The sequence below is a fragment of the Staurois parvus genome, unplaced genomic scaffold (genome assembly GCF_062004578.1).
Source record: "Staurois parvus isolate SC_StPar_1 unplaced genomic scaffold, SC_StPar_1.0 ptg000691l, whole genome shotgun sequence".
NCBI classification, from domain to species: Eukaryota; Metazoa; Chordata; class Amphibia; order Anura; family Ranidae; genus Staurois; species Staurois parvus.
The window spans coordinates 754,997-776,370 of record NW_028318487.1 but is presented as its reverse complement, the minus strand read 5'-3'; the positions used below and the strand labels follow the sequence as shown (position 1 = coordinate 776,370).

The 21,374-nt window shown below is 42.9% G+C and overlaps 1 protein-coding gene across 1 annotated transcript in view; it reads left to right on the top strand.

The window, feature by feature from the left end:
• Window positions 1-21,374, top strand: part of EXO1 (exonuclease 1) — a 50,433-nt gene that overhangs the window by 22,062 nt on the left and 6,997 nt on the right. Inside the window, exons 6-12 of the mRNA XM_089652725.1 lie at window positions 3,406-3,618; window positions 8,715-8,902; window positions 11,154-11,250; window positions 13,396-13,573; window positions 14,053-14,296; window positions 18,071-18,524; window positions 20,068-20,169. Of these exons, the coding sequence (XP_089508851.1) occupies window positions 3,406-3,618; window positions 8,715-8,902; window positions 11,154-11,250; window positions 13,396-13,573; window positions 14,053-14,296; window positions 18,071-18,524; window positions 20,068-20,169 (1,476 nt within the window). The remainder of the gene's footprint in view (window positions 1-3,405; window positions 3,619-8,714; window positions 8,903-11,153; window positions 11,251-13,395; window positions 13,574-14,052; window positions 14,297-18,070; window positions 18,525-20,067; window positions 20,170-21,374) is intronic.

Sequence of the window (21,374 nt, the reverse complement as noted above, 5' to 3'; positions counted from 1 at the left end):
GTGAAAAGGTTTTGTCAGCTCCCACTCTAGTTTTGAACATTCTGCCATTCATTCCTATGGGACCAATTTCACCACAAAAACGCAGATATTTAGGGAACCATTCGGCGAAACGTTCCACAAAGTAATAGCACACCAATCGGGAACAATCCGCACGTTTCGGTATATTACTGTCTATGTAGTGTAAAAACTGTGGGAGGAGTTAGGGTGGTAAATTTGGCTATAATACTAATAATATATATGTGAGATAACAGTAAGTGGTCTTGCCATGCAAGAACACTTAACTGGAAAAGCTACAATTTCTGGGGAAATTGTGTGAAGTGTTCTTTCCTCCACCAGTAGTCTACAACTGGAGTGGGCGGAGTAACTGGGTGGGGTGGGCGAAGTAACTGTGAAAAGGTTGGACTGGGCAGAGTAACTTTATGGAGTGGGCAGAGTAACTGTGTGGAGTGTTTGGAGTAAAGATAGTAAACATTACACTAACCAATTGATTGATCAAATTTAAAAAATGCACATGGCAAGCTTGATAGTGTGAGAAATGCATTTCAACTTTTAATTATTTATATAGTACATTTAATTGCAATGTTGTTGCCCAAAGTGCTTCACAGTTGCATTAAAACATACATTTACGGAAACATTAGCAGCATTATCACCTCAAATACTCTCTACTGTAGAAAACTTATTTCCAAACCTTTAACCAGAAGTCGGCCAAACTGTCACCAATTCAAAATTAGATTTCAAATAGGGCAGAGAAGAGCGGTTAAAAACAAACTGCTCCAAATTGCTCACTTCACTGGTGTCTTCAAATGGTTGTAGTTTTAAAAACTATAAATCCTACAGTGAAGAGCTTTATATTGTAGCATGACAAGACCCAGACCTACATTTTGATGCATAGTATGTCTCTGAAATATTAAAAATGAAGGCACAGTTGCGGTTTAGAATTTGCCCTTCAAATTTGAGGTGGCTAGAGTGGAGTTTCAATGAATGTCAATGGGCGGCGTGAGTTGCAAACAAATGGTCGTATTGTGAAAAGTATCAGGACTATGGCTTAGCCGTGGACATTTTTAGTGGCAGCAGGGATAGCTGAACGTTTTGATATAAGATTTGTGTAGGTGGGCTTGAAAATGAGGGAGTGATGGCAGTTTAGAAATCATGTCCTGATTTTTCAGCTCACACTCTAGCTTTTGTCGGCTCCCACTCTAGTTTTGAACATTCCGCCATTCATTCCTATGGGACCAATTTCACTACAAAAACGCTGATATTTCGTGAACCATTTGGCAAAACGTTCCACAAAGTAATAGCACACCAATCGGGAACAATCCGCACGTTTCGGTATATTACGGTCTATGTAATGTAAAAACTGTGGGAGGAGTTAGGGTGGTAAATTTGTATGTGAGATAACAGTAAGTGGTCTTGCCATGCAACAACACTTAATAATCACATCTACTGATTGGTAAGCTGCAGTATATTACATTTTGGGGTTTATCACTTTAGGATTGTTGAAAAAAAATGTATAATATTGTATGTTTCTTGTTACTTTTTCCTCGAGTTGTAAATCCATGCCTTCTAGGACTTTGAAGCATACCTTAACTGCCAGGCCAAATGATACTTTGGGCTCCTAAGGGTTCTTTTTGCCATAATGTGTTAACATGCTGTGCGTAGTCGGCAGCAGTGTACAGGAAGCAACTCTGGCTCCTCATATTGGCACATTATGGTAGACCTACCTAGCAAAGTGATCCTTTAGTCCTGCAGTGTCAGGCACGTCAATTCTCTCCTGGTTTTCTGAATTTGAAGTCTTTAGATTATTGAATGACTGAGCATGGATGGTGCAACTCCTGCCCATGTGTGCGCACAGAATCGGCCCAAGACTTTACACTGAGCTGTGCATGCGTAGCTCGGTGTACACACACAAAAAAAAAAACAGGGTTGACCATTTCACTGCCTTTCCACCTCGTCCAATAAGAGAATGTATTTTCTCAATAAATGTGAAGTATTCACAGATTGGTGCCCGGGCTGAGCGAGCAAGCCACCTCTTGTGTTCACAATGCAGCAAGACGGCCACTTGCCACTAACTTCCAGGCCCAGTGCCTAATACAGCGATTCCCAGCTTCCACGGGAATCCCACAGCACAGGTATGGCACATGATACTTAATGTGTTACTAAACCCACAATAGTACAATCAGTCTGTATATGCAGGAAAGCATGCTTGTTATACTCACTGTGGAACCTAAGGGGTTAATCCTCTGCATTGTGTAAAAACGCTGTTTGATCCTGTCTTCTCTGCCTGTCCTTGTTGAAATGACCACCTCAGACAGACTGAATCTGTAGTCACATGCTCAGTTTGGTGTGTATTGCTAGAGGTTATTTTTTTTTCTTGGGAGAGTGCATGTGATCAGCACAGGGCCAATCAGCACTGTACAGAGGGTTAGAACTTTCACATCTTCCTAGAGCAGAAAGAAAACTCTTCCTACAAGCTTTAACCAGTGCTATGCTGAAGTCACAAGTTTGCTCTAACTGCTGATGAGAAAAGGAGTGTTTGGCAGTTTATATTTACTAAAATAATTCCATTTCTAAGTTGTGTGTAATGTGGGAGACCGGATGTAGGGAATGCGGGGTCCGGGGAGACCGGATGTAGGGAATGCGGGGTCCGGGGAGACCGGATGTAGGGAATGCGGGGTCCGGGGAGACCGGATGTAGGGAATGCGGGGTCCGGGGAGACCGGATGTAGGGAATGCGGGGTCCGGGGAGACCGGATGTAGGGAATGCGGGGTCCGGGGAGAGTGGATGTAGGGAATGCAGGGTCCAGACTTTAGTAACACTTTAAGTTGGACTAGTGTAACTACAAAATATACAGTACATGCCTAAACATCAGCTTCAAAGTGATATTAAAGCCAATTTTTTTAAATAAAAAAGAAAAAGCTATACTTACCTGCTTTGTGCAGTGGTTTTACACAGAGCAGCCCTGCTCCTCCTGTTCTCAGGTCCCCCGCCAGTGCTTCTGGTCGCTCCCTCAAGCCAAGTGTTCCCAGAGCAAGCAGCTTGCTATGGGGACACCCAAGCAGGCTCGCTCCGAAGCCACTGCGCTACATGTCCATTCACACACACAGCCGAAGCTCGGCTCCTCTCCTCATTCACTCACTGGCTGCAATCAAATGGCTCCTGCTGCTGTCTCAGCCAGTAAGGAGGGCCCAGGCTCTTCTGCACAGTGCTGGATCTTAATGGGGCTCAGGTAAGAGGGTGACGTTGACGAAGCATGAAGGTAAAAATACCTTGAGCTTTTACAACCACTTTAAAATCTGGCTGCTCTTTAAATTGTGAATGCTTGGATTATGTCTGATTATTTTGTTCTCTTCATTATCAAACTGATTGAACCAAGCCTACTGGACTTTTTTTTTTTCTTTTCCTAAGGTGATTCTGAAAATGGACCAATATGGAAACGGTTTAGAAATTGATCAGGATCGGTTTGGAAAGTGTAAACACCTGGGGGATGTGTTCACAGAAGAGAAATTCCGCTATATGTGTATCCTGTCTGGATGTGACTATTTGCCGTCTATCCATGGTGTGGGTTTAGCTAAAGCCAGCAAAGTTCTGAAAATTGCAAATAATCCAGACATTCTACAGGTAAATGTTCTATTCCAGTAATCTTCGGAAGGTCTTGTCATTTCTAAAGGGCATGCATAGTGCTTTCGTATATCCTCTATCTCTGTAATTTATTTATTTCTTTTTTCTTTTTTTTTTCACTGCTATTTTTAGTTTCTTAAATCCTTCTTGCCCATCCCGGCCTCCCTTTTTAAAGAGTTCTGTTTGCCTGGGGGGAGGGAAACATCAGCAATCATGTGAGCATTGTGATTGGCTGTCACAGTGCTCACGTGACGGGGAGCCTGTCTCTCTGACTACCGATAGTGGAAACCTAGAGCTGATTTGGACAGCTCAGTGTCTGCTGAGTGTGCTGCCCTGCAATACATATGAGCAGTGTATGGGCATTTAAGCCCACCCTTTTGCTGCTGCACATGTGCTATGCGGGCAGCAACAAATTAGAGCCCACCTCCAGTAGTTGTGCTTTTTTTTTTTTTTTTCCTCCCCTTATCAAAATAGGCCCCCACGCTGGGTAAATAATAAAGGCTCTGGGTCTAAAGGCAAAGTTCACTATTCTGATCATGTGTCACCCATAACACACACTTATCAGAATAATTAGGTGCTTCTCCTTGGAGTGTCCAGTTGATTTTAAATTATGTTGTTTTTTTTTTTTTTGTTTGTTTTTTTTTATCATCCTTGCAGCGTTGCTTGGCTTTGCTCCCAAAGCTGCATTAATCATTCATAGGTATCGGCATTTAGGATGACTACCTTACCAGAGGGACTCGCAGGTTGCGCTGGCAGCAGGGTGGTGACCTCACCACACTCAAAATCCATTGTGTAGTCCAGCCCCATTATGGAAGGTCCATACCTCCATATGTACAGTGGGGATCAAAAGTTTGGGCACCCCAGCTAAAAATTTGTATTACTGTGCATAAAGAAGCCAAGGAAAGATGGAAAAATCTCCAAAAGGCATCAAATTACAGATTAGACATTCTTATAATATGTCAACAAAAGTTAGATTTTATTTCCATCATTTACACTTTCAAAATAACAGAAAACAAAAAAATGGCGTCTGCAAAAGTTTGGGCACCCTGCAGCGTTAATATCTTGTACTGCCCCCTTTGGCAAGTATCACAGCTTGTAAACGCTTTTTGTAGCCAGCCAAGAGTCTTTCAATTCTTGTTTGAGGTATCTTTGCCCTTTCTTCCTTACAAAAGTCTTCCAGTTCTTTGAGATTTCTGGGCTGTCTGTCACGCACTGCTCTTTTAAGGTCTATCCATAGATTTTCAATTGTTGAGGTCAGGAGATTGTGAAGGCCATGGCAAAACCTTCAGTTTACGCCTCTTGATGTAATCCCCCGTGGATTTCGAGGTGTGTTTAGGATCATTATTCATTTGTAGAAGCCATCCTCTCTTTAACTTCAGCTTTTTCACAGATGGCATCAAGTTACCATCCAAAATTTGCTGAAATTTTATTGAATCCATTTTTCCTTCTACTCGTGAGATGTTCCCTGTGCCACTGGCTGCAACACAACCCCAAAGCATGATTGAACCAACCCCATGCTTAACAGTTGGACAGAGGTTCTTTTCATTAAATTCTGTGCCCCTTCTTCTCCAAACGTACCTTTGCTCATTCCGGCCAAAAAGTTCCATTTTAACCTCATCGGTCCACAGAACTTGTTTCCAAAATGCATCAGGCTTGTCTATATGTTCATTTGCAAAGTTCAAACGATGATTTTTGTGGTGAGGACGTAGAAGAGGTTTTCTTCTGATGACTCTTCCATGAAGACCATATTTGTACAAGTATCTCTTTATAGTGGAATAGTGTACCACAACTCCAGTGTCTGCCAGATCTTTCTGGAGGGATCATGCAGTCAAACGTGGGTTTTGAATAGTTTTTCTCACAATCCTGCGAGCTGTTCTGTCTGATATTTTTCTTGGTCTTCCAGATCTTGCTTTAACTTCCACTGTTCCTGATGACTGCCATTTCTTAATTACATTCCGAACAGAGGATATTGACATCTGAAAACGCTTTGCTATCTTCTTATAGCCTTCTCCAGCTTTGTGAGCGTCAACTATTTTCAGTTTCAGTTTTCTAGACAAATGCTTAGAAGAACCCATGGTGCTGATTGTTGGGGCAAGGTCAGATGAGTCTGGGAATTTAAAACCTTTGAGCTGGACATCACCTGGTCTTCCCAGACGATGATTGAGAACAATCCATGACACTGGCAGGTCTCAGCTTTGCAAAGGGGGCAGTGCATGCTATAAATTCTGCAGGGTGCCCAAACTTTTGCAGACGCCATTTTTTTGTTTTCTGTTATTTTGAAAGTGTAAATGATAGAAATAAAATCTAACTTTTGTTGACATATTATAAGAATGTCTAATCTGTAATTTGATGCCTTTTTGGAGATTTTTACATCTTTCCTTGGCTTCTTTATGCACATTAATACAAATTTTTAGCTGGGGTGCCCAAACTTTCGATCCCCACTGTACCTGGGGATGGAATATAAACAATTCACCATCCAGCGCATTGCACCCGGGGCACACTGATCGATGTTGTAATGCTCTGCAGAATTCGATATTCAATGCGCATTTTATTTTTTTTTTTTAATATGGTTGCATTTATTAAATTCTTACAAAAAGTGGACACTGCTTTTAACTCTTACCTTTTTATTCCAAAGCTGTCCTTCACAGTACTTTTTATTCAGCCCTCAGTCCTTCCAGGTTGAATAAAGCCCAGTATCATTCAACCCAGAACACTTGGGACATACCATGAATGAATGGGCATCCTGGACCTCCACCCCATAAGGGAGCAGCAGCAGTACTTTTGCAAAGTGAGGGATATCCACTCTTAGACAGTTGTCAAGGAAACCAGTGTTCTCATCGGAAGATTTCACCTCTATTCCTGTTCTGGTGACAACTTGAAATTTTGGATTTATCCTTCGTTCACACTGATGCGGTGTGGAATTCGCAGCATTTTCAGTGCGAATTCTGCACCACTTCACAATCGCATCCTATTGACACAGACCGATGCGGGTGTGCATGATAACACCCCCACATCGGTCTGCAAAACACAGTGCGATGTGCAGAATTGGATCGCATAGGTGTGAATACCCATGCGATCCGATTCTAGTGCCGACCAAAAAAGGGTCCTGCACCTTTTTGGTGCAGTGCGACTAGAGCCATACAAAAAGTATGGCTCTAATCGCACCGCATACAAATCGCAGGTGATTTGTACAGGATTGCGGTGAGGTTCCTGTGCGAATCACATGGGATTTCTGCAACCGCTGTAGTGTGAACCTAGGCTAACTCTCGCTGATATGCTCAGTGAAATTGCTGATCAGACGGTAACACAGACAGCAAGAAAGAACCTCACACAGAGGTTCAAACCCCTCACCGCTCTATCCAAACCAAAATAGAAATGCTTTTAGTTATAGGTATACTTTTACAGTTCCATGATTTGTTTTACTAAGCTGTGAACAATAATTTGATCTTTAGTTAAACTAAAACCTTTAAATGAGAGAGCCTGTCAAAAGGTGAGGATCTGGTGCTGGGCTTTCTAAAGCCATTCATATATAGAAAAGTATATTGGAAACACCCCATCTTTAAATGTTCATAAAATGAAAGCTTTATGCCAGCAGTTAAGATGATGTAGCTTTCTAAAGCTGGCTATCCACGGTTCAAATTCCAGATGAATTTTCTTTCGAAAATATTAATTATGATTTTCTGTTCAAATTTAGTAAGGCCGCAGCTGTGGTTGTATTTCCTGCTGCCCATAAATTTGAGTGATCGGGTATGCTGGAAACTATTTGAAAAACTAACAAATTTCAATGTTCGGAGAATCAAAAAAGAAATGCACATGAGCTGTGACCTGGAAAGAAAAGAAAATTCTCTGCCTCCAAAATTTCTTTCCTGTAGCAACATGAGGTGAAATTGAAGGCTTGTTTGGTTTTATTTCTTAACTAGTTGCCAACCGCAGATAGCCGAATGACGGCTGCACTGCGGCCGGCCAGTTCTGGGTGGACGTCATATGACGTCCTCCCAGAACGCGCTCTCCTGCGCGCCCCAGGGGGCGCACACCCGGCGATCTCCGTGATTGCTGTGTCCTACGGACACAGCTGATCACGTGATGTGGTAAAAGGCCAATCACAGCGGCCTTTTACCACGTGATCAGCCGTGTCCAATGATCACAGGGAAATGCAATTGCCGGTTCTCAGCTGCACTTTCCTCACGCTGTCAGATCGTGAAGAAAGTACTGCCGAGAACCGGCAGTTGTCAGAGCGGGGATCGGCACCGATCATCAGGGCACTGATGATCAATGCCCTGATGATCGGTGCCCAGCAGTGCCACCCACAAGTTCCGCCCACCTGTGCCCAGCAGTGCGCCCACTAGCTCCGCCTACCTGTGCCCAGCAGATCACCCACCTGTGCCACTCTGCAGTGCCACCCACCTGTGCCACTCTGCAGTGCCACCCACCTGTGCCCATCCACCAGTGCAGCCCAGCAGTGCTGCCAGTCAGTGCCACCAGTCAGTGCCCAGCGGTTGTGCCAGTCAGTGTCGCCAGTCAGTGCCCAGCAGTGATGCCAGTCAGTGCCGTCTATCAGTACCCATCATCAGTGTCACCTATCAGTGCTGCATATTAGTGCCGCCTATCCGTGACACCTCATTAGTGCTGCCTATCAGTGCCCATCAGTGCCGCCTATCAGTGCCCATCAGTGCTGCCTCATCAACGCACATCAGTGAAGGAGAAAAATTACCTTTTTTGAAAAATTTTATAATAGAAACAAACTTTTTTTTTTTTCTTTCAAATTTTTTGCACTTTTTTTGTTTATAGCGCAAAAAGTAAAGCGCCCAGTGGCGATTAAATACCACCAAAAGCTCTATTTGTGAGAAAAAAATGATCAAAATTTCATATGGGTACAATGTTGCATGACCGCGCAATTGTCAATCAAAGTGCGGCAGCGCTGAAAGCTGAAAATTGGCCTGGTAAATAAGGGGGTGAAAGTGTCTGGTAGGCAAGTGGTTAATCAACGGTGGCACCATCGGATTACAAAACGCACAAAATTTCCGTTTTTCAATTGACCATTCGTTCGGATTTCAATCTGTGTGTGACCAGCATTAATGATTTTTTTTTTCGTTCAGGTTATTAAGAAAATGGGACAGTATTTGAAATCCAACATTACTGTTCCTGATGGATACACAGATGGATTTATTCGTGCTAATAATACATTTCTGTACCAGTTGGTCTTTGACCCAGTAGAAAGAAAACTGGTCCCTCTTAACCCTTATGAAGATGGCATTGACCCTAAGGAATTAAGCTATGCTGGACCGTATCCTTTTGTGTTGAACGTTTAAAGCGTATGTACATCCAGACCAAACTGGTAAAGGAAACCTGACGTGGGAAACATGAAGCCTGGTATTGGTAGGTAAAAGTGACATTTTATCCGCTTGTATTTTGCCCACCTTGGTTTCTCCTTTTCCCCACCTTGGTTTCTCCTTTTCCCCACCTTGGTTTCTCCTTTTCCCCACCTTGGTTTCTCCTTTTCCCCCTCATGCTCATGTTAACTACATTTTTAAATAGTCATATTTTCACTGCATAATGTATTTTAGACCCAGTAATGTCATGTGTGAGTCTTTCTGGGATTCTTTGTGCAATGCTGGTGAGGGGGGACAGCAGGAAGATGTACATAGTTTGGAGACTGTGGTAACGTCCTTTGATTGAAAGAACTGAAATCCAGGGTGTCACCCATCCTCTGGAACTCCCTGCCCCAACCCATCAGATTATCACCTACTCTCCTCTCCTTTAGGTGCACCCTGAAAACCCATCTCTTCAGGGAAGCCTACCCCACCCCCTGCTAACCTGCCAACCTCCTCCACTCTTCCTACCACTCCATCCCCCACAGCTATCTCCTCCTGTACCACCATCCCCTCCCTCCTAGATTGTAAGCTTGAAAGAGCAGGGCCCTCGAACCCCTCATGTTTTGCATTGTATTGGTATTGTTCTGTCCCCCATTGTAATGTACAGCGCTGAGCGAACTATTGGCGTTTTATAAATACTGTATAATAATGAAAAGGGCGACAAGACATAACTATATTGCCAAAAGTATTGGTCGGCCTGCCTTTACACGCACATGAACTGTAATGGCATCCCAGTCTTAGTCTGTAGGGTTCAATATTGAGCAGCTTCAACTCTTCTGGGAAGGCCGTCCACAAGGTTTAGGAGGGTGTCTATGGGAAGGTTGGACCATTCTTCCAGAAGCACATTTGTCAGGTCAGGCACTGATGTTGGGGGAGAAGGCCTGGCTCGCAGTCTCCACTCTAATTCATCCCAAAGGTGTTCTATCAGGTTGAGATCAGGACTCTGTGCAGGCCAGTCAAGTTCCTCCACCCCAAACTGGCTCCTCCATGTCTTTATGTACTTTGCTTTGTGCATTGGGGGGGCAGTCATGTTGGAACAGGAAGTTGACATACCCAAACTCTTCCCACAAAGTTGGGAGCATAAAATTGTCAAAAATGTCTTGGTATGCTGATGCCTTAAATGCCTTAAGAATTCCCTTCACTGGGGTTGGGGGCCTTAAATTTTTTTTGGCTGGGGAGGATTAGTTGCTTGGGTGTAACTTGTGTTTGTTTTTTTTTTTGTTTGTTTTTTTTACGACTCACCTGTACTTCAGTGAATGTAATGCAGTGCAGATCGCACTGCATTACTTTCATTCCTGGGCCCACAGATGGGCAAGCAAATCCCGGGATACATGGCGGGGTGATGGGGGTTTACCAGGGGGTGTGAAAGCAATCCGCTGTCACACTGCTTTCATCTAAGCAGTCAGAAGTCGGCTGCAGCGAGAGAGAATCTAACAAGTATGGACCTGACAGTAAAAGGGTTAAAGATCATTGATATAAGGGATCCTATAGCCTCTCAAGAGGAACTCAAATCTCCTTCTTCACCCTGCTTAGATATAGCAATCGACTCCACTCTACTTCTCCATGGAATCCTCAATAATGTGCAAGGAAAGAAAGGCTACATAGTGTAATACTGCCACTCAATACCATATAAATTGATAGAATAAGGACACTCACATGTTTCAATAAAATAACAGGCCTTGTTTAATAGCCTCAAAGGCTTCAAGAAAACAAGTTTCCAAATTGTAAATATAGGGATCTCACCCTTTAAGAATCACTGTAGAGGTTAACCAGCTTTCCACCTCTAAGATGGCCGCTTGAACCGCAAAAGTCGGCGTGCGTTCCAAATACCGGAAGTGATGTAGGCCAAGATGACGGCAGACCGGAAGTACGTCAACGCGTTTCGCCCCACCCACAGGGCGTTCTCAAGACTTTTTCTCAAGGGATTCGGACGTCCAGACAGCGGTTCCACTTATCCTGCTCAAACTACTGGCTCAATCCTGCTCAAACTATATTTATCAGTGTAAATCAGCCAATTATTTTCTGTGAGACACTTCTTCCTTTTTTTTTTTTTTTTTTTTTCTTTTTTTGTTTTAGGACATGTCTGGTGACTGTGCAGCACACAGCATTGTTCTGTAATATACATCTCATCTCTTCACTCTGTTTTCCTTAACAATATAACAGAAACATGGGAGATTCTATGGCTTGTCAGATCGCATTGGGCAATGTGGACGTGAATACCATGAAGAAAATAGATGGCTACAATCCTGACCTTCCCCAGGTGAGTTCAAGTTTTATGGTCTTTGGATTCAATTATTGTTTAACCCCCCTGGCGGTATTCCTGAGTGTAGCTCAGTGTTTATAGGTGGTGGTTATATTTTTTATTATTGGCCATCTTTCTACTGCACGTGCATACCATGGTCCAATAATTCCTATGGGCAGCTTTAGTTTGGAGGCCATAGGAATGAAGGAGGGTGCAACAGGAAGAGGAACTGGCCAGAGTTTATCTTTGCAAAGGTTGTGGGGTGCTGGGCAGGGCTGCACTGTAAGTCCGGGTTCACACTGATGCGGTGCGGAATTTGCAGCGTTTTCAGTGCAAATTCCGCACCGCATCAGAATCGCACCCCATTCATGTGAACCACTGCGGGTGTGTTATGTTAACAACACCCTAAAATCGGTCCGCAAAACGCGGTGCAATGTGCAGAATCGGATCGCACAGGTGTGAATACCTATGCGATCCGATTCTAGTGCGGACCCAAAAAAGGGTCCTGCACGTTTCTGGCGAGGTTGCGGTGCAAATAGAGCCATACAAAATGTATGGCTCCAATCGCACCTCACACGAATCGCATGTGATTTGCACAGGAATGCAGTGCGGTTGAAACACTGATAAAATCTACTGAAAGCTAGTTTGGTGCGTTCAAAAAAAGACTGTCAACTGCCTGTGAATGACAATGTGTACATGGGCACATAGGAAACATTAGGGAGAGTTAAGGGGCTGCTAAAAAAAAAACCTCATGTTCAGAAGCTTTTCTGCATTTTTTTTTTTTTTTTTTTTTTTTTAATTTATCAGCTGCAGTGTACATGAACTCTAAAGATTTACTGCTGTTCAGGGGCTCTGGGCTGAAGCAAAAAGGCAGCCCCAGGCAAGAAGGAACGGGAACAATGCTCAAAGCAATTTACAACACATTTTGGGAATATAATTATTAATATGGCATGCATGTTCCTTGCTTAACCACTTCCTGTCCAGACACTTTTACCCCCTTCCTGTCCAGGGCAATTTTCAGCTTTCAGCGCTATCACATGACAATTGCGCGGTCATGCAATACTGTACCCATATGAATTTTTTACCATTTTTTTGAGACAGATAAAGCTTTATTTTGGTGGTATTTATTCACCGCTGGGATTTTTATTTTTTTTACTATGTAAATGAAAGTCCAAAAATTTTGAAAAAGTGTTTGTTTGTTTTTTATAAAATTTTGCAAATAATATTTCATCATAAATCTTGGCCAAAATTTATTCCGTTATTTTTTTAGTAAAAAAAAAAATCCAAATTAGTTTATAACCAAAAATTATAATTTTTAAACATTTTTTTTTAATTTTTTTTTTATATTTTTGTTTTTACATACTGTCACCCTAGCAGTACAGTGTCACCATGGTGACACTGTACTACTTGTGGGGGGTGATGAATATATACATTTTTTTTTTTTTTTTTTTTGCACTGATTGCTTTTACACCCATATAGGATGTAAAAGCAATCATTTCTCTTTCTCTCTGTCTGCATTCTTGCAGTCATTGAGAAGTATTGAGTGAGTTGTGATTGGTCACAGCTTGTCACATGGTACAAGGCTATTGTGAATAGCCCTGTACCATGTGACCTCTGTGATCATTCACAGATTTCACACGTAGTAAGCAATGATGTCACAAGTAACATCTTGCTTACTACTTTGCATGTGATCACTGATTGGCCAATCAGTGATCACATGATCGGGACCTCGTACAGAGGTCCCGTCCGACAATCGGTGTTTCACTGTGTCCGGAGGACACAGCGGGCACCGGATCGCGGTGCTGCGCGCTCCCAGGGAGCACGCACAGCTAGAAAAGGCGGGTGCCGTTTCTGAACGGCAACCCGCCCCTGGACTGCCACCGCCCTGCCGTTTATAAACAGCAGGCGGACGGCAAGGGGTTAAGAACATTCTCTTTATCAAGTTTTTATGGGTTTCCACTTTTAAGGTGAATAAACCCTCTTAAGCATCTACCCACTAAAGGGTATGGGTGCCTTCAGCTGGAAACAGCTGAAAAAAGCATTTAATGGCACAGTGGCAAGTGAAACATTGCTTTTGGCTGCAAAATGCTTTCATCTGTACAGCAGGAGCATTAGTGGGTTGTCCTTGTAAGTTGTGTTCATATTTATTTTTCTTATGTGTAGCTGACAAAACAGAAGAGCCACAGCTGGAACAACAAGGTCTTTGATTCCGGCAGCATCTGGCAGGGAAACTTCAGTTCCTGCACAAATCAAAAATACGAGGAGAAGCCAAAAACAGAAGAAAAGGCGAGTCGGCGAGGGTTAATCATCCCAAGTAACCCAGTGAAAAGATCTCTTGAAGGTGTGTGAAAATATTTAAAACACTCATGACCTGTAGTTTTTTTGTCTCAAATTCCAGTAGCCAGTTGGTGCTCAAAAATATAGTTTGCCCCCCAAATATTTAAAGCCTAACTCTGGGGATAAGCAAATATTGCCTAAATACTAAAGTCCTGTGTATTCTTCCTGAATCTCGGCGTGCTTTGTGTATTTCTTCCAGATCTGTGCAGTAATCCAGGGTGAGACTTTTGCTTCCTATAGGTTGCCTATGCAACTAAAGCTGGCATCCTGTCATCCTGGTTTCTGAAACTTTGATTCAGCATAACCATTCATGGGAGCCGTGTGAGCGGTTCGTTTTGACAGGACGTCATATGACCCCCAGTCACAACAGTGAATGTCCTGCCCGGCCGTCAATCTGCTATAGGCCGTGCAGGAAGGTGCGAAGTAGGCAACTCCATTGGCTGACTAAAGTCAAGTCCTTGTTTGTTTATTTTTTTTCCCCAGGTGTGGTGTCAGAATCTGACCTCCTCAGTCAATATTCCTTTTCCCAGAATAAGAAACCCAAGAAAGAAAGAGAAGACCATTTAATGAAACTGAAGGATTCTCCCCCATCAAATGTTCTACAACCACTAGATGACCGGGCAAATACAACAGACGTACAGCCCAAAGTGAGGAATAAATTTGCCACCTTGTTGCAAAGGAGAAACGAACAAAGTGGTTTAGTGTCTGTCACTGGAACTCGCAGCAGGTGCGTCACCTTTCTAGGTGCCATAACATCTCTTAATTCATTGGTGTGGAAATCAAAAATCTAACAGCAGTTGGTTTGCTTTAAGAGGGGTTTTCGGCACCACCATAGAGAGGTCCTGATTGATAAACCGATATAAGGCCTACAGTAGTAGCCATAAAAAACAATTTGTTGTTTTTTAGAGCCAATGTGCAACACCAGATTTCAGCAGTAGGCATTGCTAAAAGTCTGACGGTGGTATATGAAAATAACAGTGCCAAGGTTGGCTAAAACGTTTTTTAGTTGGGATAGAAGGGTGGTTCTGGGTTAGTTCTATGAGCAAAGGGGTTACTGGGGTGGGGTGCCTGGCATAGATTCCTTGTTAGATTCTCATCTGCCTCATCCCAAGTAATGGCAGAAAAAAAGCAAAAACACAACTTTTTTTTAGATGAGACTTTGGATAAGTCTTTAAGAACCATTCCTACACAGTGATGTATTAAACACATTTTATTGTACAGATTGGTAGTAAAAACATTACAGATGAGGAAAGTTTAAAAAAAAACGTTTTGGAAATATACAGAAAGAACCTCTGTGGGTTACAAAGCCCAATGATGTTCTAGACTCTCAATTCAGTTGTAGATTGATCTACGCATTTTTGCAGAGTCACCTGCTTCATAAGGACCATGTATATTACATAGAATTTTGTATTTACATAAAACACACTCTATGGAAAGAAAAACTTCAATATACAATGCTCAAAAAAATTAAAGGAACACTTTTTTTTATTCAAAGTATAGCATCAAGTCAATGAAACTCCAGGGCTATTGATCTGGTCAGTTAAGTAGCACAGGGCTTTGTTAATCAGTTTCAGCTGCTTTGCTGTTAATGAAATTAACAACAGGTGCACTGGACGGGCAACAATGAGATGACCCCCAAACAGGAATGGTTTTACAGGTAGGGCCACTGACATTTTTTTCCATACTCATGTTTCAGACTGTTTTTCACTAGTTTTGCATTTGGTAGGGTCAGTGTCACTACTGGTAGCATGAGGTGATACCTGGACCCTACAGCGGTAGCACAGGCAGTCCAGCAGCTCCAGCATGGCACATCAATACATGCCATTGCCAGTAGGTTTGCTGTATCTCCCAGCACAGTCTCAAGAGATTCCAGGAGACAGGCAGTTACTCTAGGAGAGCTGGACAGGGCCGTAGAAGGTCCTTAACCCATCGGCAGGACCGGTATCTGCTCCTTTGTGCAAGGAGGAACAGGATGAGCACTGCCAGAGCCCTACAAAATGACCCCCAGCAGGCCACTGGTGTGAATGATTGTTTGGTCAGAGACAGAAACAGACTTCATGAGGGTGGTCTGAGGGCCCGACGTTCTCTAGTGGGCCCTGTGCTCACTGCCCAGCACCAGGGTTCCTCCTGGTGCACGACAATGCCAGGCCTCATGTGGGGAGAGTATGCAGGCAGTTCCTGGAGGATGAAGGAATTGATATCATTGAATGGCCCCCACGCTCGCCTGACCTAAATCCAATAGAACACCTCTGGGATATCATGTTTCGGTCCATTTGACGCCACCAGGTTGCGCCTCAGAATGTCCAGGAGATCAGTGATGCCCTGGTCCAGATCTGGGAGGAAATAACGAAGGACACCATCTGTTGTCTCATTAGGAGCATGCCCCGACGTTGTCAGGCATGCATACAAGCACGTTGGGGTCCCTACAAACTGAGTACCATTTTGAGTTGCTGGAATGAAATTTCAGCAAAATGGACTCGCCTGCTGCATATTTTGTTTCGCTTTGATTTTCGAGGTGTCTTTGAATTCAGTCTTCTGTAGGTTGATAACTTTTCATTTCCATCAAATGATGGTGCATCCTTACGTTCCTAACACGTTACCCCGTCCATATCAGTATAGATATCCAGCAACATATTTTTCCCCATTGAGATCTCATGTGTTTTCAAAGTGTTCCATTCATTTTTTTTGAGCAGTGTGTATATCACCAAAATACCACTTAGACTATCTCCACTTTTTTTTTTTTTTCTCTTGTTCTTTGCCCCAGTGGAGATGGTGATATTTTGATATTATATTCATCTTTTTCTTTCCTTCGTTTTATAGTTTGTTTTTTTTTCTGTTTCAATACAAATCTTATGTAATAGTACATGTTCCTGATGAAGTGTGAGACCCCATGATACGCATAGATGGATCTATTGAAGGTAGATAAGTTTGAATCCCCCTCATGACTTCAGAAGCCAAGCACTGGAGCATTAAAAAATTAAAGTCTGAATGTCTGTCAGTTTATTTTAAAATAGCTTAAATATTTAGGGATCGATCACTGGCTCAATGCTAGGACACAGACGACTATCTTTTATATGCTCTGTTCACACCTGAATGCTGTAGTGTGTTGCTGTGCGCTGCATATAAATGCAGACGTCACTTTTTTATGCAGAGCAACTCCCGTAGTGCGTCCTGATGCACTGTGGTGAATAGACTTAAGTGTTGTTTTTTTGACACTTAAAGGCCAAGTTCATCTTTTGTACCATGCTACATGTTACACTTGTATTTAGGGTGTAACCTGCTGCAAATGCCTCCCCTTCCACCCTAAAATGGCCCCTAGATGGGGGAGAGGTTTTGATAATACCGCTTTTGGATTTGGCGCTCTAATCGGCTCAAACAGGAATTACAAGTTCACTGAATTTCTTATAGGATCAACTGTTTTTTTTGTTTTTTTTTTTTTTGTTTTTTTTTTCCTTGCACTTTCCAATGGTGTATATATAAAGGAAAAATGTGAGACTGGGAAAAAAAAACAATTACATACTTGCCCACCTGCTGCAGCATCAAGCTGTTCTCCACCTACTCTAAACCTGAGAACCGGTTTAATCACGTGGCCACAGATCGCTTAGTTTCGCTTCGCCCGAACGACATAACTGACCTGATACCCAAATAGTACCCTACCCGTGCCCTCCGCTCCTCACAGGACCTCCTACTCTCTAGCTCCCTGGTCTCCTCCTCCCACACCCGATTGCAGGACTTCTCCCATCCTCTGGAACTCCCTACCCCAATCCATCAGACTGTCACCTACCCTCCTCACCTTCAGGCGCACCCTGAAAACCCTCCTCTTCAGGGAAGCCTAACACCCGACCCCACCTAACAACTAACCTCCTCCACTCCTCCCACCACTCCATCCCCCACAGCCATCTCCTCCTGTACCACCTTCCCCTCCCTTCTAGATTGTAAGCTCGAAAGAGCAGGGCCCTCGAACCCCTCGTGTATTGTATTGTTACTGTATGGTCCCATGTTCTGTCCCCCCTTGCTACTGTACAGCGCTGAGCATACCCTTTGGCGCTATATAAATACTGTATAATAATATTAGTTCTCAGGTCCACTCTGAGCAGAGAGCGGTAACTGTCTACTCTGCCCCCCAGCACTCTGGAGCAGGCGATAGCTGCTGGCTCAGGCTATCACTCACGTGTTGACAGGCTGAACCAGCTGCTGGTCAGGATTCTGGGTGCATCGTGACACTGTCAGGATCCTCCTGAAGACTGGAGCGGGTCTGTTATGTCAGCCAACAATGGACTTTAGCCTGCTGTCCCCTGAGCTGGGGTCACATGAGTGGGAAACCTAAATGCACTCCTGTGACCCACTTGAGAAAAAAAGCTTTGACCTTACTTCCTTTTTAAGAGCAATAGGGAGCAATTAAGGAAATCTCCTTGGAGATTATATAAAGTACACGTTGGGGGTATTCTGTTCTTCATGTGTGAACTCTTTCTTTTTTATTCATTTTTTTTTTCTTTTTTAGGTTTTTTTGCAACCAATCTGAGCTGGCGACCACCTCCTCTTCTGTAGATGTTTTCAAGCCAACAGACTGCACAACCACAAATGTTTCAGGGACTTGGGAGGACAACCAGGCAACGGAAATAACTGAGGAAAGCAACAAACTGTGTAAAAGAGAGCTGACTCCATCTCCCACCTCTGATTGTGATGTGAAATCTAATGTAGATTCTCCACTTCAGAATCCAAGAAACTGTTTTAGTTGGTCAGGAAGTTTGGCCAAAGGGAATCCTAAGCCCGAGACTCCTTGTCCCTCTGTGCTGTCTCTTAGAAGGTTTCAGAGGACTAAGCACCGTAGAGAGTCAGACACAGATGATCTTCAGTTGGATCAGACTGTTCACTCCAATGGGGACCCAACCCAATGTGCCAGCACTCAGAAGAGCAAAATGACTGTGCTGGAGATTGAGGACTCCAGCTCAGAAGTAAGTAAGATGTAATATTTTGCTTGTGTAAAAAATTTAAATATGGTGTAGTTGGCAACTTTTTTACATTTTTATGAATATTTTTTTTTTAATTTAAAATAATAAACATGTCGTACTTGCTTGCTCTGTGCTGATTTTGCGCAGAACAGTCCCGATCCTCCTCTGGTACTCCTGGCTCTCTCCCCCCTGATGAGTGCCACTATAGAAGGCTGCTTTTTATAATGTCGCTCATGCAGGTTCAATCCTGAGCCGCCCTGTCTGCATCTATTGACACAGACAGCGGGGCTCAGACCCATTCCCTCATCACAGGATTTGATTGCCCATGGCTCCCACAATCTTCTCTGCCCAGTGACTTGGAAGAGTCACTACTCTTGTGCACATTGCTGGATCGGGTTCAAGTAAGTATAAGGGAGGATCCTCTGCAACAGAAGATTTTTTTTTTTTTTTTTTTTTTACCCTACTGCATAGAATTTATAAAGGTAAAAACCTTACAGGATAAGTTCACCTTTTGGGAACATGTTACATGTTCCACCCGTTTTTTTCACTTTTCGGTGATCGGGCATGTTGGAAAATTTGTGAAAAATGACCGATTTTCAAGTCGATGATGGTCAAATCGTACAATCGTTTTTCTGAAAAGAATATGCGCATGAGCCGTGACCTGGAAGAAAGAGAAGTTTTGCCTGTTATATGGGGTGAACTTTATGACTCGGTTGGCCGATTTTCTAAATCAATGATGGCACCATCGGATTACCGAGCGACCGACATTTCCAATTTTCGGACGAAAAATCGTTCGGTATTCGAAACATGTATGGCCTGCATAATTCAACACACTTCACCTGAGCTGTTATGGACCTGGGGGGTGACATCATAATGTCAGCCTGGGCACCCCTGGGGGTGACAACATGGCAGCTTGGGTTCACTGTATTGCTGCACCAAATCGTGCTTTATACGTAATGACTTGCAAGTGTTTCATGCAGGAGAATCAGCCTGGGTGTGTATGTATGTGTGTAGACATATACAGGATATAGATCTATAAATCTCTACAGTGGGAGAAGGTGTTCTGCTTTTAACACCGTGGTTCTCAACCTTCCTAATGTCGTGACCCTTTAATACAGTTCCTCATGTTGTGGTGACCCCCCAACCATAAAATTATTTACCCAGTAATTCTAATTCATGAGTGTCGTTTTACCTCCAATACTGCTGCTTTCAACACAGTAGCTGCTTTCAACACAGTAGCTGCTTTCAACACAGTAGCTGCTTTCAACACAGTAGCTGCTTTCTACACAGTAGCTGCTTTCTACACAGCAGCTGCTCTTTACACATCGGAAATATGTGTTTTCTGATGGTCTTAGGGGACCCCTGTGAAAGGGTTGTTCGACCCCCAAAGAGGTCGCGACCCACAGGTTGAGAACCACTGTTTTAACAGATTTGCTTTATTCTATTTTTAACTCCAAAATCTCATCCTGTTTACCATGCAAAGTAAAAGTAACATTTTGGAAAGTGTTGCGGTTTCTCTCTAGATTCATAACATTGCTTTTGTCAGGACATGGACACGAGTCTGCAGTCTTCACCTGAGTTCAGCTTAAAAGATTCCCCTGCACACCAGACAGCATATCCTGAGAGGAAGCCTATTGCAAAAACCAAGGTAACTATCTTGTCATAAATGATAAAAGTTGTATCCAATGGTCTCATTTTGTAAATCATGCTTCAAGAGGTAGAGTCCCTGAACTACAATACGTCTGCGCATTAGTACTTTTTGCTTTTCTGTGACCCGGATCCGAGTTTTTAGGGGGTTTTTAGTATTAAAGATTACTTCCTGGCAAACTTTTCAATCTGTAGCTGAAGTATATAAACCAAAGAAGAACAAACATTTTGCAAAATGAGCATGAAGGTAATACACTAATTCAAAACAGCCAGCCAGCCATGGTGTCATTCCGCCGGGCGCTACATGGTGGTATCACAGAAGTTTTTTGTTTTTTTTTTTTCTCCGTTTTGCCTTGGGGGTGGTCAACATCCTACTATTCGTGGGTGGTCAGAATTTTATAATTAAATCCATCTAGGATCCCAGGTAATGTACCAGGACCAGAGAAGGGGGAGCCTGTCTGACCAGATCCTACCATAGCACATCCAGTTGAGGGCAAGGCTGAGGGACATCTCTAGCACCCACCTCTGTAGAAGAGAGGATCCAGTCCCAGGCTGTACCTTAAAGGGAACCTCCACTTCTGGTATATTTGACCCATGCGCATTAAGATTGTGCTTCCGGGGAGTGGGCAATCTTTCCATTTGTCGCACATCACTGGATTATTGTGATGCACATCACGATCTAGATATATATCCATCAATATCAAGGTGGACTGTCACTTGAGATGCATCATATCACTTGGAGCATCCTCCTATTCAGATATTGTGTCGCTTTCTTGAGTCAGAATGAGATATTAATATAGTTTTCTTGCAGGGTGGATGTGATTTAAATCAAACTGATTTAAATCACGATTTAAATCACAATTTAAATCACTAGTCAGTAAGGCTTGATGTAAATCCTAGTTTTCTACATAAAGACTAATTCTTGCTGGTATAACTTTAATATACAAGTAGATGAAGATTTTTAGAATAACAACTTTTCATATTAGTTTTTTTATCCCCAGTTTAATAGGTTAATCATTCATATTTGGACAACTTTTCTGTTGTACTTAGGAAGGAGAAAAAGAATCATTACCTTAATAATAACAATTTAAATAGATTTATTCAACTGAAACAATAACATTCCAGCATATGTGATTGGCTTAAACATCCATGTTTGGGAACTAATTTGGCTAAACAAAATATATATATTTTAAGAAACTTAGACTG